The 16,358-nt window shown below is 50.7% G+C and overlaps 1 protein-coding gene across 6 annotated transcripts in view; it reads left to right on the top strand.

Moving 5' to 3' along the window:
- Positions 1 to 16,358, top strand: part of SSBP3 (single stranded DNA binding protein 3) — a 156,826-nt gene that overhangs the window by 104,449 nt on the left and 36,019 nt on the right. For all 6 annotated transcript variants that reach the window (XM_054573507.1, XM_054573500.1, XM_054573495.1 and 3 more), the window contains exon 5: positions 8,273 to 8,362. In XM_054573507.1, coding sequence (XP_054429482.1) covers positions 8,273 to 8,362 — 90 coding nt within the window. The remainder of the gene's footprint in view (positions 1 to 8,272; positions 8,363 to 16,358) is intronic.

The following is a 16,358-nucleotide window of genomic DNA, read 5'->3' as shown; positions in this document are numbered from 1 at the left end:
GGTTTCCAGGCAGGGTTAAGATGACAGCAGTAATCTCTCACATCTGTATCAGCTCCTGCATCTTCGAGTCCTGCCATCCTTTAAGGCCCTGGCTTGAGTGCTACCTCTTCCATAAAGCCTCCCTGATCCCCCTAATCCCCGCCTCGCAGCACCCACCCAGAGCACCTTCTCACATCCCTCAGTTCTCTGTCACTGAGACTCATTTCATCCTCCCGACCTGAGGGCAGAGCCATGCCTCTGTCATCCCCTGTCCTGGTGGGCACAGCGCATCCCAGGCAGCCCCAGGAGCCAGTGCTTGCTGAATGCATCCAGCGTGTATAAAGCACTTGCAACCTATATAAGCTCCTACCTACCTCATTTCTCTTTTCTCTTCTCATAGTAATTTGCCAGTTAGAGCCAAGACTCTTCAGCGTGATCTTGCATTCTCTCCCCCACCCCGCCCGCCCTTTAGTGAAGGCCAACTCTGAAATATTTGTCAAAAGGACCAGAGTTAGGAGGTCTAGGAGGTCAGTCAACTTAGGGAAGAGCAAGGCCTAGATGATGCCAGATGCAGAGAAAGCACTGTGTTTACCTTACATTTGGAGTGATCTGTCTGTTACTTCTTTTCATAAAGGTCAAAAAACACCGGACTCTTGGGAAGAGCAGGGTTTGGGGAGTGGGGCAAGACACTGTTATTTGGGTTTCTTGAACCCAAGATAAGGGGTGGAGGGACAGAGAGACTAAGGTGAGGGTCATTTTGGGTAATATGTTTTTCTGTGCCTCAGTTTCCTTACCAGTAAACAGAAGTGACATCTCCCCAGGGAGATCGAGGAAGAAATAGTATCCCCTTCCCTCTTGCCCTGTCTCTGGGATCAGTAGCTTCTCTTTGTGTCCCCTCTCTGCACTCCTGCGTTCGTCCCCTCACCCCAGGAGACAGAAGGATGTGGGATGTCGGGGAAGAAGCTGTGATGTCAGGACACCTCACTTGGGCCTGATGGCCCTGCTCGGCAGGTTGGGGCTATTTTCGCCTACTCGTGGCCTGTTCTCAGGTGGCTTGGCTAAGAGCTCAGTGTGACGCCTACCGTTGCCTTGAAACAGCAGGATCTCAGCTGCCTGGTGTACAGCTGAGCAGAGGGCAGGCAGGTTTGTCCAAGTCATACAGAAGGCGGGTTCCAGCCCCCTGACCCTCAGTCCAGGGCTCTTCTCTCATGTGATCCCCAGAAGACACCAGGCAGTACCAGGTATTGTGGCTCTGCTCTTTAACAGAGAGGCAGCTGAGGCTGAGACAGTCAGCCTGGCTCTCATGTAGCAGAGTGGAGGTCAAGCCCACATCATTTTGATTTGCAATGTGGTCTTGCCACGTCCCGACTGTGAGCCACCCCAAGTTAACATAGCCAACCCACCACTTCCCAAGCCAGCTTACTCTACTCTACTGCTCTGATCTGGAGAAGCTTTTGGTAGATAGGAGCGTCTCATCTCCTGCTGGACCCAGGCTGTCCCTTGGCTCTGAGAGAGCACGTCCTCCTTCCACGTGACGGCATCTTGGCTATTTGGAGGAAGGGATCCTGTGTCACTCACTCCCGTGTGTCATCTGATCCTATTTTTAACACCAGCTAAGTTTTGTCTCTTCACGTAGCAACAGCTCTGTGTCTTCTCCACACTGCAGAATGAGAGCCCCTGTTCTCCAAAGCTGATGCTCTTTGTGGTCTATGTATAAAACCCAGAGGTCTCACCCTGTACCTTCCCTCTTTGGAGGCTACTTTCTTGGTCTTGGCCTTTCCATCTGGGTGAGGCCATTCCCTCCATTCTCTCCATTCCCTTGGCGACATCGTCAGTTCAGTTTGCCGATGCTGCTAAAATTCTTTCTTGGAACTTGGCCCAGAAGGACCCAGGTCACCCCAGTATTTTGCACACCTGGATGATACCATTGCAAGCATTCCTCCCATTCTGAGTGATGGACACGAGCATCACTCAGAAGCCTTCATTTCTCACTTCTCCTCCTGTGTAGTCACCGCGGGAGTGTCCTCACTCCCCTACGTGACTTCCATCTCTGCACACAGTCAGCCCGTGTACTGTGGTGTCCTGGGTGTGTGCCACATGGCCTGTGTTGAGTTTCAGTCAAGGAAGGCCGCGCTGGTGGTTTCACACGTGGGCCCCGTGCCGCAACACGCTGAGGCCTGAGCATTGGGGTGGGGTGAGGACGGAGGGATTTGCACAGCACAGTTCCATTTTGTAGCCTTGTAAATCAATCAGGATGGGTTGGCCGACCTGGCAGGAGTCCCGAGGTTCACTCTGAGCATTTGTTGTTATTCAGTTGTCCAGGAGCTTCATGTGCATAGAACCATTTTTAAGACAGAGTAAACATGGGGGGAGGGGTCTCATGCTAGTCTGTGAGTGAGGATAACTGGGGTTGACGGGGTGAGGCTGGAAGATAATACCTTGTAGGGAACACCCCCAGACCCTCACTCCTTGACAGACACACGAACGCTTGTCCCCTACCATGAAATACTACAATACTGTATGGGAGGCTCTTGTTTCTTGGTTTCTTTACAGGAGTCTTCTTGCATAGAATGAGGAAAGGCTCCAGCACCACATCTGGGACTTGCCCAGTCTGTCTGTTAGTGGAGGCTTGGGTTTTCTGGGTGTTGGAAGGTTTGTCAGTGATATATTGGGATGCTTGGTACAGGCAAGGTGGAGTCCTCAGAAGCTACTCCTCTGCTAAGAATTCTTCCCTATTGCCTACAACAGAAAATCCAGATTTCTTAGCACTGCTTTCAAGGCTCCTCACAGTTGCTTAGGTTCCGAGGCCCCAGGTTTGAACTCTGCTTCTCCACTGGTGGGGCGGGGGTGGGGGGCAGAGATAATACACTTACTCTGGGGCAGGAGAGGCCTTCAGATACCCCCTCGAGGTTGGAAAGCAGGTTTGGATAGCGAGGGGCGCCTGTAGTTGGAGTGGCGCCTGTGAAACGAGCTGGCGTGTGTTCGGAGCATGCGGGGAGGGCCCCAGTGGTTGTGGAGCCACTCGGGGGTCATAAAGAGACCCTCTTTAGGGAGAAAGTTGAGGGATCAGCCCTCGTTGGAAGTCCCCCCGGCTGTGAACAAAAAAAACTAAAATACTTCCAGAGCTTCAGGCAGTTGTCTGAAGGCACCTTGGACTTCTCCAGTTGACTCTACCCAGGAGGTTTAGAGGAAGCAGCTGGCTGGAGTGGGCCGCGCCACCCTACAAGGCCTGTTTTCTATTTAGAAAGAATTTTAAGTTAGTTTTGTAAAAATACATGAGTTACCAAACTGCATGCCTGATTGGATTCTGCCTTTTCGGTCCATGTATGCATGCATATATGGGTAAATGTTGGTGATGCGGGCCTGGGGCGGCAGAGCCCGGGTATCATCGGCTGTTATCTGCAGGCTCCAGTAACCAGTAGGTTTGTGGGTAGTTTTTAACATTTGACTTCTAAGTGTTCTGTAATGCACAGAGGAGAGTTAAAATGCGGGCCCCTCTGGAAAGAGGATTGTCCTGTTCATGTAGAAGCTGCTATTTCCAGTCCCTGTCCCCCGGGGTGTGTAGACTGGGCGAGGGAGAGCAGCCTGAAAAAAGGGCCCTTGAAGTGCCCTTTTCCAGAAGAGTGAAGGGCTCTCTTCTGACTGGTCCATTGAACAGTGAGGAAACCTGAGGCCCAGAGTGACAAAGGACTTGTACATGGGGTCCCAGCTAGACCTGAGCCCGTTGGGGCGGCGGAGGGGGGTTCGTCTCTGGTTCCTGAGTCCAGCAGTCTTTCTCCTCTCCTGCTCCAGTGGAGGTCTTCTGTCTCACGCACCTTCCGCAGCTTCAGTCTGCTGTAGGCCTCTGTGAACGTTGGGGAGTTTCAGTTTGGGATTTGTGTTTTTAGAGAAAACTCACATGAGATGTTTTGCTGAGTGCCTTAATGGAACTCTAACTCCGTGTTGGAAACCGCAGGGAGGGGCCCATTCCTAGCAGTCTGGAAAGGCCTTGCTCTAGATGGCCAGGTTTAAGCAGGTCTTTGAATAATAAAAGTTATAATCATTTATTGAACACCTGCTGTATGCCTCACATTAGCTGGCTCTTAGAGATGGATTCAGTTGCCTTTGCTGTCAAAGTGTCGGGGTAGGGCAGTGCCTTCTTAACCCTTTTGTCACCCTGTTAAACTGGTTGCTGCTATTCAGTTTCTTCATGATTTGGGAGAAAATCATGAAGAAAATGATTTTCTTGCCCTTTGGGCTGAGCCCATTGGGGGAACATCTTTTTTGTGGTTGTTATTCACACATTTTTCACTTCATAATCAAAGAATAGCAATAACTGTTACAATTCAGGACACATGTTTAAGCACTGCAGACTACTTAATTTTGCTTCTAGAGGAGGCTTTAAATGATGAAAGTCATCTCTTCAGCTTCCTGCTACCTTAGTCACTGCCAACAGGGTCTTCCTTTTGTTGAAGGGTCGCCAAAGTCTGTACTCCACCCAGTTGTCAGAACAGAGAATCAGAGAATCCATTTAGTAGGACCGTGGTCAGTCCAGCCCTGAATTCAGAGGACTGTGGACCACCCGCTACCCTCAGTTCCTAGAACCACTGACTCCTTCCTGATTCCATGGAAAACGAGACCTTAGAATGAGGGGATAAGTCATGCTCTCAGGTTCAAGTTTTCATTTAAAAGGTTTTTTTAAAAAAATAGTAAGATATCCTTATGTTATATTCATAATATATAAAGAGCTTTTATGTATCAATAAGGGAAAAAGTCATATACCCAAATAGCAAAGGGCATGAATGTTTTACCATAAAAGTAGATGTATAGATGGCTGATGTTGAAATGATCCAAAAGATAAGTCAAAATACCAAAGAGTTACCAGTTTGTAATTACCAGGTTAGCAAACACTGATGTAAGCCTGTTAATTAAATTGGTTAAATAATGATACATCTATATATATTAACAATAGGTCTAGTTAAAAAAATTCAGGTTTTCTTTGACCACTTAATGGGGGACGGTAAGTGCTTATGACATTTAACAAAATGCCGTGACTAATTTTCTTTTTACTCTGCTGTGTTATAAAATAGAAAAGTGTTTTAAACTAAATGGTAAATGCCAGTTTAAGGAATTGAATTGGTGACGCTTTCCAGATCTTTGAAAACAAAACATTGTTTCTAGGAAAGCTGAGGAAGAGTAGGTATGGGCTCCCTGAAAAAGATAAATAGAAAAGAGTTGTCTTGAGCCTGCCCTCCATTCTTGTCTGTAAAGTAGGGGCACTTGTATCTACCGCAGAAGGCCACCTTGGGGGCTCAGAGACAGATGGTGTGAAAGGCCCTGGCCTTTTCTGAGCCTCAGGCCAAATGGCTCCCACCATCCACACCACCCCAGCGCTGGGCAGGGCCTTCACGAGGTCCTTCGCACACCACAGCAGGAGCTCATCTTTCTCATCCTCATCTCGAGACCAAGTCGTTTCCACAAAAGAGCGTTTTGGTTTTCCCAAATTGATGGCCTGCGCCCACCTATCATTGTCATTGTTAGTCCACCCATCCTGCGTGACCGTGACCGGTGGACTTGGATAAAGATGTGCCCAATTGGAGGAGGATGCCTCTGTTTTGGAAAGATGTCAGTTCTCCTTTAAATTTTTATTTTCAGGGATGAGCAAAAATAGGTGTTAAGTATCCGCTTTTGTTGGTTTAACTGCCAGCTGTCAGTACTTAAAAGATAAATCATAAGTGAGAATAGGAAATAGTAACAATGATGATAAGCAAGACAAATAATACAATGATTAAATATAAGTAAGTAGTAGTATAAGAGTAAACCGTATGACAGACTTGAACCTACTTTTTCCCACCCCTGTATATAAGACCATTTTTCTTTTGAGAGGGAGGTGACTTTTATAAATGGTCTGAAGTTTGGAGAGATTAAGAAGATAAAAATAAGCAAGAAAACTTCCATTAAAGAATTAAAGAAGATAGTAAAACACATTGTAAAACTGATCATTAGAATGGAGTCTTAGAGACATAGGAAAGAATTAAAATGCCCAGAAACAGACCTTTGTAAGAATTTTGTCTCTGCATTAAGACGGGTTGGGAAGGACTCATGGACAGGGACAGCAGTGTGGTGATTGAGGTAGGCGGGGGGCATTAGGAGGGTGAATGGTAATGGAAAAAATACAATTAAAAATACTACCAAAAAAAAAAAGGATGAATGGGGAAAAAAATCATACTGAGGCCACTGACTATTTGAGGAGTAGAATCCATGTTCTTTACCAAAATGATATCCTGAAGGATTAAAGAGTTAAATATAAAACCAGTCTCTGAAAGAACTCGAAGTTGGATCGTTACCTCACTCCATTGTTTTTTAAACTTTTCTGCTCCTTCTTCTGAGGAGTAATTGTTGGCTATAAATCACAAAAAGTTGCATTTTCACGGAGCCACCAGCCACAAACAGGGCAGCTAATGGAGAACCTGGCATATTCCCCTGGCAACCCTCATCCCAGATAACACAGGCCGGGGAGGCTCCTCCTCCTTCTGGGCAGTCCTGTGGCCTCAAACCTGCGGAGGTGGGAAGACCTAATCTGTGATGTTTGAGAGGCTTGTAACATATGACAGCAGTGATTTTCAACTGGTGTACCGCGAGGATTTTTAAAGCATGCAATACCTGACTATTTAGTCAGGGCACTGACCTCTTTTCCCTTAGATGGTCAAATAAAAAAAATGACAACAGGCAGTATAACAATAACTGTCCAGTGTGTATGAATCAAAATTACACCTTTTTATTTTGTCAGATGGCAAAAATATATTTTTTTGGTTTGCTGCAGAATTTTAGTAATTAGTTTATGTGTGCCACGAGATGAAAAAAAGGTTGAAAATTGCTGCATTGCGGGAGGGTTGGCAGAATCTCTTTTGTGACAGAGGGTTGCTTTTCTGTAGGCAGAATTGTTTTGAAATGTTGGGCCAGAATGTCCAGCCCAACCCCACCCACTCTCTTGACCTAGGGTCTGTTAAAACACCTACTGTGTGTCCATACTGAGTCATCCTTGCTTCCGGATGACTGAGGTTTCCTGCTTTACAAAACACAGCTCACTTAATCCTCTACAAGCCTAAAGACCAGGTAGGACAATAGCCACCCCCACTTTTTATAGGAAGCTCATAAAAAGAGGCCAGTTGGCTTGCCCACAGTCATCTCTTGCTAGTAGAGGCACCAGCGCTTGAACCCAGATGTGTTGGTTCCCAGAGGGATCTGTTCATTTTGCTGCATGCAGCGTGTTTGTGGAATTCACACATTGCCTCATTTCCTCCCATCAGAGTTAGAAGTCAGGAGTTCTGGTTCCTATTTTTTGGCTGAGGAAAGGGAAGAAGTGACTCCTTGAAGGTGGTGATACAGCAGGCTGCGTTCTTAAGAGAAATAGAGGCCGTTTTTGACCCCAGTGGCTCACACTTGTCTCACAGCACCAGTCAGACCCCTGGGAGACGATTAGTGATTCAGTTTCAGATTCTCAGTCCTGGCAGGGTTTGGGGACCACTGAGGCCCGAATCAGTGGGGAGGAGCAGGGCACGGGCCAGGCAGGATGGTCAGGCCTGTGCCTTGCTGAGCAGCCTCCCTCACTGCCTGTGTGAGCACGGGGCCAGGCACAGACACGCCGACCACATGAACAGGTGGGACGCAGATTGTCTGGAAGGAGGCCAGGCTGAGGCAAGCAACGTCTGTTCACCCCTGGGAGGCATTTGTTGAAGCAGATGTACCAGGTAAATGCCAGAATAGCAGCGTTTAAAAGGAAAAGTAACGACCCCCCCTTACCCCCCACCTTGCAGCCTACTCCTGTCCTATAGCACCCAGGACCCTGACGGAACCAAAAACACACCTGCCCTCCCTTATCGACTCCAGGGACATTTCCCAGCTGGGCTGTCTGTTTATTCATTAAGTCTTGGATATTTATCGGTCTTTTTCTGTACAACATGCCAGCCTCTTAGAGAGGGTACAGACATTTATTAAGCACCTCGCCTGCCCTGAAGGAACTTCATAAAGCAGTTGAGTGCCTCCTTACATTAAAACAGCTACTGCATTTTGACCACCCACTACAGCTCTGCAGTGCATGTGCAAGGTGGCGGACGTTCTCCCATTTTAGGAGTGAGGAAATGGAGGCTCAGAGTTCATCACTTGCCTAGGAAGTGACACCTGCAAAGGCGGCGTTAAGAAGGGTCTGTGGAGGATATGGTCGGACAAGGAGGGGTGGGGGCCAGCGGTTGGAGCTGCGTGTCTCCCATTGTGGGTGCAGCCTTTCTAACTCTTCACCTTCCTGTCTCCACAGAGTGCAGCAGCTGCCCCGAGCCCAGTGCTTGGCAACATTCCCCCCAATGATGGGATGCCTGGAGGCCCCATCCCACCGGGTTTCTTTCAGGTACGTGCTGGGCCCCCGGCTGGTTCTGTGCTCCTTTCACTCCAGGCCATTCTCCGGCAGGCGGGAGGGAGGGAGAAGGAGAGGAGTAAGTCGTAGCTCAGTTTGCCATGGTCTAAATACCGTTGCTTTATGCTGGTCAAAGCCCTTCCCTTCCCATCCCTTTTTCCAACCCATCCAAAAACTGAGGCAGGGAGAAAAGAGATGGAGAGCAGACACGTCCTGCATGTGCTGGAGTTTGTTTTCCTCACACCCGCCTCGCAGTCGCGACACAGTCGCCTCTGGTCAGGCAGGTGGTGGGGCTGCTTCCAAGTCCTCGTGGAGCTGTCTTTTAACAGGGGCTTTCTTTTTTTTCTTTTTCTTTTTTTTTTAAACAAGTAAACTGTTCTTTGTTTCTGTTTTGTTGCTGCTGTCATTGTCATTGTTTACTTTGCCTGTCCAAACTACAAACCTTAGGCATAATCTAAAAAAAAAAAAACCCCAGAAAACCCACCATCCTGGCAGGTCTCGGAACCCTTTCCCTCTGGTTAACCACTTGATTTTTTCCGAGTGTGATCACAGACGGCATCCCATGAGCGTCTGTGCCCACACTCTGCCCTGCCAAAGCAGGAGCAGATCTCACGCTGGTCGAGCGCCTGGCCTTTCCCAAAAGACACCTTGTTGGGCTCTCAGGGGCTCTCTGTGTTGTCCGGCTTGGGTGCGGCCGCCACCCACTCGGTGCCTCCCCCTTCATCGGGTCCATCCCCTGTGGGGGACTCATTGCATTTAAACCAGATTGAGGCGGCATGCAGGGCTGGACGGAACTTGATGATGAAGCTCGTAAGTGTAACATCCCCTTCTTGCAAACCTGTTTGCAGCTGGGTTTGAGAATCTGCCTGAGGTCCCCAGGTTTCAAGGCTAGCACTTCCAGATAAGACTATGGAAGGAGTGGTTGTGTAGAAAAGAAGGCAAAGATTTTTTTTGCGAAGCCCAAGAATTCTAAAGTGTGACCAGTGAGGCAGAGTCCAAGGACATTGGTGCTCGGTGGAAGCCAGAATTTCACACCATGTGTGTCCAGCAGTGAGATGCGGGCTGCAGGAGGCAGGGGGCTCCCTGGTACTTGAGGTGTCTGCACAGAAATGGTAAGAATACTTCTTAGGGATGTTAAGGATGGGAGATGACCTAGAAGACACTTCTGCTTTGCAAGATTTCACCTTCTGATTGAGAACTCCCAGGAGAGGAGGGCTAGGACATGCTGCTCACCAGACAAGGAAGTCAGTAAAATATGGGTGTTCCCTGAAAACAGAAGCAGCATGTGGGCCACCAGGATGGTGATACAGAGTGAGAGGGACATAAGGATGGTGGTTCAAAGTATTGGATGGCCACAAATGGTGAATGCAGTCTTAACATACTGCCCAAACTGGGGTCTTGTCCCAGGAGCGGAAATGGGTACAGCTTCAAATCAGTATGTGGGCTCCAGGTTGGGCCAGACCAGGCATAGCCTGCAGCCCAGCCTGGGGTTAAGGCTGCAGGCATTAGCCAGAGGAGCCAGACTTCAAGGAGACAGTGAGACATTCAAATCCTTGGAAACCCATGGATCCAAGAAAGAGAGGAGCCAGGTGGACTCTACCTTTCTCCCAGAGGGGAACCCTAAGGAGCTGTTATCTGAGATGGTCATCCGTGCTAAGGGGCAGCCATCTTCTGGCCACTATACCCAGGGCATTCTCCCTCTAGCTGGTGGTTTTTCCCATGGGTGTTCTATTTGTGGGGACTTCTTTCTGATGATGTCATGGATGCCTGTGATAGAACGCAGATGTGGCTTTCATTTTGTGGCTTTCCTGCCTGGTGCACAGAGCCCACCCAGGTACCAGGTGCCACCTGTGTGCATCCCTACTCAAGCTGCTTGCTGCCATCTGGCTACCCAGTGCAGACGGTGGGAAAAGGTGGACAATAGGCAGCTATCTTTTTAAAAATAGGCCATGAACTTCTATTTTGGCCTGAGTCTGGGGCAAGGCAAGGTCTGCCTGATATGTGGGCAGCTCCCTACTTCCTGCTTTGGTATAATTGTTCATGGTTAAGGCTTAATTCCAGACATACTTCGTGGGCCCTCCCCTGTGACGTTCAGGGGTGTGTGGTCAGAAAGTCCAGACTGATTGTTGTCCTTATTTAGCTGCTACCAGCCACCATTACAGAGAGATGACTTTTGGACCCCCTTGACTTGAGGTCTTCTCTGGTCCCCTGTTAGGGTAAATCATCAAGAGTTGGTTGAGTCATTGAGCGGGAGCTCTGTGCTGTGGTGTCTCTGCTTCATGGGTGACTTTGACCACACCCCTCTCCCCAGGGCATCGTTTCCCCATTAGTCAGATGAATGTGGATGGGGTCTTCCCTGGCCATGATGCTGAACCACTAGGGCTGGGTCACCACTAAGGTGAAAGGGTATCTTTCTGGCAGGAGTTAGTGGCTTTCCCATTTCCGGAACAGGCTGACTCGCAACAGGAATATTAGCTATTGATTGCCGACCCTGCCCCCTTGCTCATCTTGCAGGCAGCCACTTTGATATTAGAAGGGAAGTAGAGATGGTATCGAGGGTTTTATCTGCTGCCAACAATTGCACTTCCCCTGCTTCGCCATGGCCTGGGCAGGCCGCTCCGCTGAGGAGGGTCTTTGCACTAGGGAGCCAGCTGGGATTGGTTGATCTAGCTTTGGCCAGGCCCTGTCCCAAAGTGACCAGCCCAGTTTTCAGGTCAGCACTCCACCCCCAGTTGCTGCTAAATTTAGAAGCCATCAGGGCTGCCAGGGTGGGTGGGAGGGAACAGCTCTCCATCCCCCATTCTGGCCCCTCAGGAAGCAACACAGGGGACTCCCTTCCTCAGGCCTCTGACTGCCAGGCTATGAGGCTGCTCCTGGGGTCAGAAGGTCTGGCCTTTGTTTGCTCTTTTTTGCTCACTGTTTGGGTTTCTGAGGTGGACAGTGCCTTCCTGGTCCTGCGGCATGAGATTGTGTGTGGTAGCAGCAGGCTGAGGGCTGATAGGGAGGTGGTTTGGGAGCCGGACATACTCACTATTGGGGAATATGGTGGGATTCTCGGGGTCCTGGCAGAACTTAGCATGGGCATTCTGATTGGTGTGTTCCTTGTAAAACAATTGCCTTAACGTTGGCATTCCCGGCACCTGGTGTGCACTAGGACCCCAGGAAATGTTTGAACTGAGTTTATTTTTGTTGCTCACGTTATTACCAGGAGTAGAGACAAACCAGCCCCAAAGCTGTAGATGTGACCAGGCTTGGAGGGTCTGGGATGGGGTTCTGCAGGGGAGTGGGGAACAGAAAACTAGAGCCTGAGGACACCTCCTTTAGTGCCCCTCTGCTAACACTTGTTGAGTGACCTTGGGCAAGTTGCTCTCCATCTCTGGGCTCAGTGTCCTCTTCAGTAGATGAAGCCGGGTAGACCAGATGATCTCTGAGAGCCCTTCCAACTTGGATTTTCTGCTTTGGGTCCAGATGGATTTTACATAATCAAGCAGTGGCATTTTTTTCATGCAGCTTAAGTCAGTTGGGCTGCACATCTGGCAAACTTGCCTTGGCTTTGACCAGGCCCACTGGTCTGGGTGGGTCCCCAGCTCCTTGGCCCTAAGGTAGTTCTAAAGGGAGGCACTGCCCAATGAGGATTTCTAGGTCCAGGGCTGGGGAACTGTGGGAGGACAGGGGTCATGGAGAAGGGAGCATTGGGTACAGACTGTTTTTGTTCTTGTTTTGTTTTAAATTCCAATAATTGTTTTCAGTTATGTAGTGTTTTTAGACATGCAACTTACTTTCATTTTGATCGCAGTTGTTTCTGCAGAGGAGGCATGGCTGATTGGGAAAGTGAGACTCGGGAAGGCGACCTGCCCAAAGTTATCTACCCAGCGTGTAAGCAGAGTCCAAACCCAAGCTTCCTGGTGCCTGCCCTTAGTGCTCCAATGTAGATGCAGGTCTAATTGTGTAGAGGAAGAAGAGAGACTAGTGAAAAGAAGGGAAAGAATGGAAGGAGAAAGAATCTCTAGCCATCTCCTCTCAAAAGTAGCCAGTGTTTCCATTCAGATGCCAGCTGTGATTGTTTAACGGTGGCTACTTAAAACACTGTGTTGAGAATGATTCTGAAGCTTTATCCAGGCCTAACAGATACTGACTGGTCAGATTTACCATGAATGTGGGTATGTAAATGGCAGTTCACGCCCTACATATTTGCCATCCCCACTCTAGTCCGGACTTCTCATTTATAGATGCTGAATGAAGGCCCAGAGGCCTGTGGTTTGTGACAGTCATTGGCCATCTCTGACATAAAGGCACAGGACTTGGCTCTAGGCCAGAACTGCATTAACCGTAATCTGCCCACATGAGCACCTAGCCTACCAGGGAGACGGACAGGTAAACCCGTACCCTGTAGCAGGAAGCAAGAGACCTGCCTGCCCAGACAGGAGATTAAGGGAGGGCTTCCTGGTGGCAGCGCAGCCCTGGCTGGGACAGTGTCCAGAATGAGATGGTGCTCAGCGGGAGACGAAGCTGGAGAGGTTGCCGGCATTGGTTGGTGGGTCTTGTTGGAAAGTGGGCTCTATCTGGTGGGCAGTGGGAAGCCACTGGAGTGCCCTGGTCTGGATGATGCCTTGGCCAGGTCTGCATTCCAGAACAGTTCATGTGCAACAGCCCCACTGGCTCCGTGGAGGCAAGGACCTGGGTGCTGAACACACTGATGGACCCTGGCATTGCAGAGACCCAGCTGTGGTTGAAGGGCTAAAGACCTATGTCTTCTCTGGAAAAAGAGCCCTGGGGGACCCAGCTCCCTTTGCCCAAACCTCAGCCCATCCTGGTCTAAACACGTTTTCTGCTGAGATGGAGGCAGTAGGGGTTGACGTGTCCCCCCATTCCAGTAAGTCCCCATTCCTGTCAGCTAAGCCCATCCACCTTGGAAAGATGCTGAGGTCTGTCTCCAGAGAACCCTCCCACCAGTTATGCAGGGAGAGGAGAAGGAGCAGATGATGATACTGCCCTGGAACCAGAGATGTGATCCAGAAAATAAAAGGGAGAGAGGAGCACACATGACCTTGGACCTTTCCCACTGAGAGTATAGGGAACACTTCTCTCCTCACCTCCCGCAGGAATAGTCAGAGTTTCTCTGGGAGAGAAGCAGCCTCAGGAGTGTTCTGATGATGTATTGGACAATCAGTTCTGCCATGTAGAAGACATTCAGCCCTGCCTCTATGAGGCTTCAGCCCTTAGTTCTCAGACCCTTGAGAGAAAAGAAGATGAAGACCGATTGGAGTCTTTATAGGGAAGACAGTTCTACCACTCGCCAATTTAACAATGAAGTAGTGAGCTCCTTGGCACTGATTGTAACCAAGCAGAGACTAGATGCCCAGCAGAGGGCCTTGGGGACTGTGAGCCTTGGACTGGGCTGCCTTTTCCAGGGAGGGTCGAAGCCCAGCGACTGAGAACATGCCAGTACAGCAGTGTGGGCAGTTCTAAGAGCTGGGCCGAGCACTGTCCGTTTCCTGCCTTCCTCTCCAGCGGGAAGCAGGCAGTAGGAGCTGAGTGAGCTGACATTCCTTCAGCCAGAAAGCCACTGCAACAGGAAAGACTTCTCTGGGCCGACCAGGGCAAGTCTGGGACTCGGGAGACTTGGGAAGAATTAAACTACCTTGTTTTTGTGGTTTTCAGTCTTCCATTAGGGAGGATTTGATGATTGGAGATCTGGATCCCCATTTGATAGATGGTGAGTCTGAGGCTGGAACCTAAACCATGTGAGACCTGGCCAGGCTGGTTGATTCCCTTAGCCCAGGGGCCAGGTGTGGTCTCTGAGGGTGCACTGACCTCCTAGTCTCCCAGCCCTGGTGAGCACTGCAGACTAAGGAAGCAGACGTGGACCTTACCATCTGGCGGAGGGGGCAGGCAGTGATTACATGGAGGGGCCAGAGCCATGGGGTCTGGCAAAAGGAGCAGCCAGCCTGGCCTGGGGCCGTCTGGGAAAGCTGCCTCCAGGGGCTGACATTTGAGCGGAGGCCTGAGCTGGAGGCGCTTGGGGATAGAGGCGGGCAGGGTGCCGGGACACCAGGATGGGATGTGAAAAGGCAAGTTTGATGGCAGGAGGCTTGGATGGCTGGGCAGGGCTAGTGGCGGTGGGGTGGGGAGGGGACAGATCCAGGTGAGCCGTGAATTAGATACACAGAGGACTTGAACCTAAAGACAAAGGGGAGCTGTGGAAGCAGCCTAAGAAGGGGAGTGACATGATCCCAGGAAGAACACCCATGGCTGGAGGGACCAGGGTCTCAGCAGGCTGGCCAGTGTGGAGGTGTGGCGTCCAGGCTGCGGTACTCTCAGGAGGTGGGCAGGCCTGAGCTGAGGTGGTGACTGGGCGTAGTGACCTGTGCTTCCCTGCCAGGGCCTGGTGGCCCCTCAGTGGATGATGGAGCTGGGGGAGGAAGCACAGCCAAGAGGAAGCCCGGGGTTCGCCAGCATTGGAGCATTCCAGTTAGGTCTTTGAGATGGGAGGCTATGGCGCTGAGAGGCTGAGCCTGAGCTGCCATCTACCCTGTCAGGCCCCACACGTGGTCCTGTGGCTGCCCAGCCTGGCCTTCTCTGGCAGCCCCAGCCAGCACTCTCAGGCCCTAAAGTGGAACTGTCTGAACCCTTCTTAAAGTTGCTGGTGGAACACGGTCCAGATTAGAAAAGGCATCCCTGGCCAGGTAGCTCAGTTGGTTAGAGCATTATCCCAGTATGTCAAGGTTGTCGTCAGGGCACATCCAAGAAGCAGGCAATGAATGCATAAATAAGTGGAACAACAAATCTCTCTCTTTCTCTCTCGCTCCCCCCTCCCCCCCACCCTAGTAAATAAAATTTAAGAAAGAAAAGGCATTCTCTTCTCTAATTTCATTTGACCCTGTAACACAGGCCTGAGAGCTACTATCATTCCCTCTGTGAGGATCAGGGAAACTGAGACTTAAATTGGCCAGAGTTGCTCAGGGAAGACAGGATGGGGCTGTGAGATCTAGAAATTCTTGATGAACCCCATCTGTTGGGGGAGCAGATCCCCTCCCCTTTCTGGGCCCCACTCCCTGCCCCCAGCCCCTTGTCCCCTCTGCATCCCTGTGGGCAGGGGGGTCCGATAGGTACGTTGGCCTGGGTGTGTGTGACGGAAGGGCAGAGGTGCTGTGTCACGGTGAGTGGGCGGTGAGGCAGATGGTGAGTCTGTGGCTGGGACCGAGAAACCGTGTGAGACCTGGCCAGGCTGGTTGATTGTCCCTTAGCCCAGGGGCCAGCCCCCTCCTCGCAGCCCCTGGGCCCACTGTCTGGCTCCAAATTGACAGAAGGCAGGGCCACCCCTGCTGAGAAGGATTAGAGAGGAGGCGGGGTGCCCCGACTGGTGTCCCTCCCCCAACCCGGGTGCAGGCTGACTTGACTCCTAAGGTGGCAGCCCCCTCCTCTGGTTGCTGTGATAAAACCAGGGGCAGGCCTTAAGCCTGAAGACTCCTTCCCTAGGAGCTGAGCGCCCTGGTTTGAGGCAGGCCCTGCTGCCAAATTGCTATGTGTCCTTGGGAAGCCATCCTTTCCTCTCTGGGCCTTAGTTTGCTCATATGTCCAGTGAGGGGTGCCCAAGAGAGCCTTCTAAATCCCTGGCCACTCTGAAGCACTGTGGTCTGGGCTAGTCAGGTCACACACCCCCTCACCCCCGCCTGCCACTGGACCTCCCCCAGCAATTCCTGGTCTGTGTGGAAAGGCCAGGAGAAGAAGGAGGGGAAGCCTTTTTTTTTCTTGCCAACACCACCTCCACAAAGGTCAGGCTGTGCTCCCACTCTGCCCGGCAGCCAGCCTGGTGCCTAACGCCTGCCCAAGAGGCAGATGACTAGCACCAGGCTCCTAGCAACAGTGGACAAAAGGTTACTCCTACGTGCCAGGCTGCCTCAGGCTTCCTCGTCCTCCCCCCTAAAAATGGGGGGAAAAGTTGCTGCCTTGACTGGTGCGTGTGCCTCTGTGCACGCGCACGGGCCTG

The sequence above is a fragment of the Pteronotus mesoamericanus genome, unplaced genomic scaffold, assembly GCF_021234165.1.
Source record: "Pteronotus mesoamericanus isolate MK-2021 breed Mesoamerican mustached bat unplaced genomic scaffold, CSHL_Meso_final contig_105, whole genome shotgun sequence".
Taxonomy (NCBI): Eukaryota; Metazoa; Chordata; class Mammalia; order Chiroptera; family Mormoopidae; genus Pteronotus; species Pteronotus mesoamericanus.
Note: the sequence above shows the minus strand (reverse complement) of the source record. Positions and strands in the feature narration are given on the sequence as shown.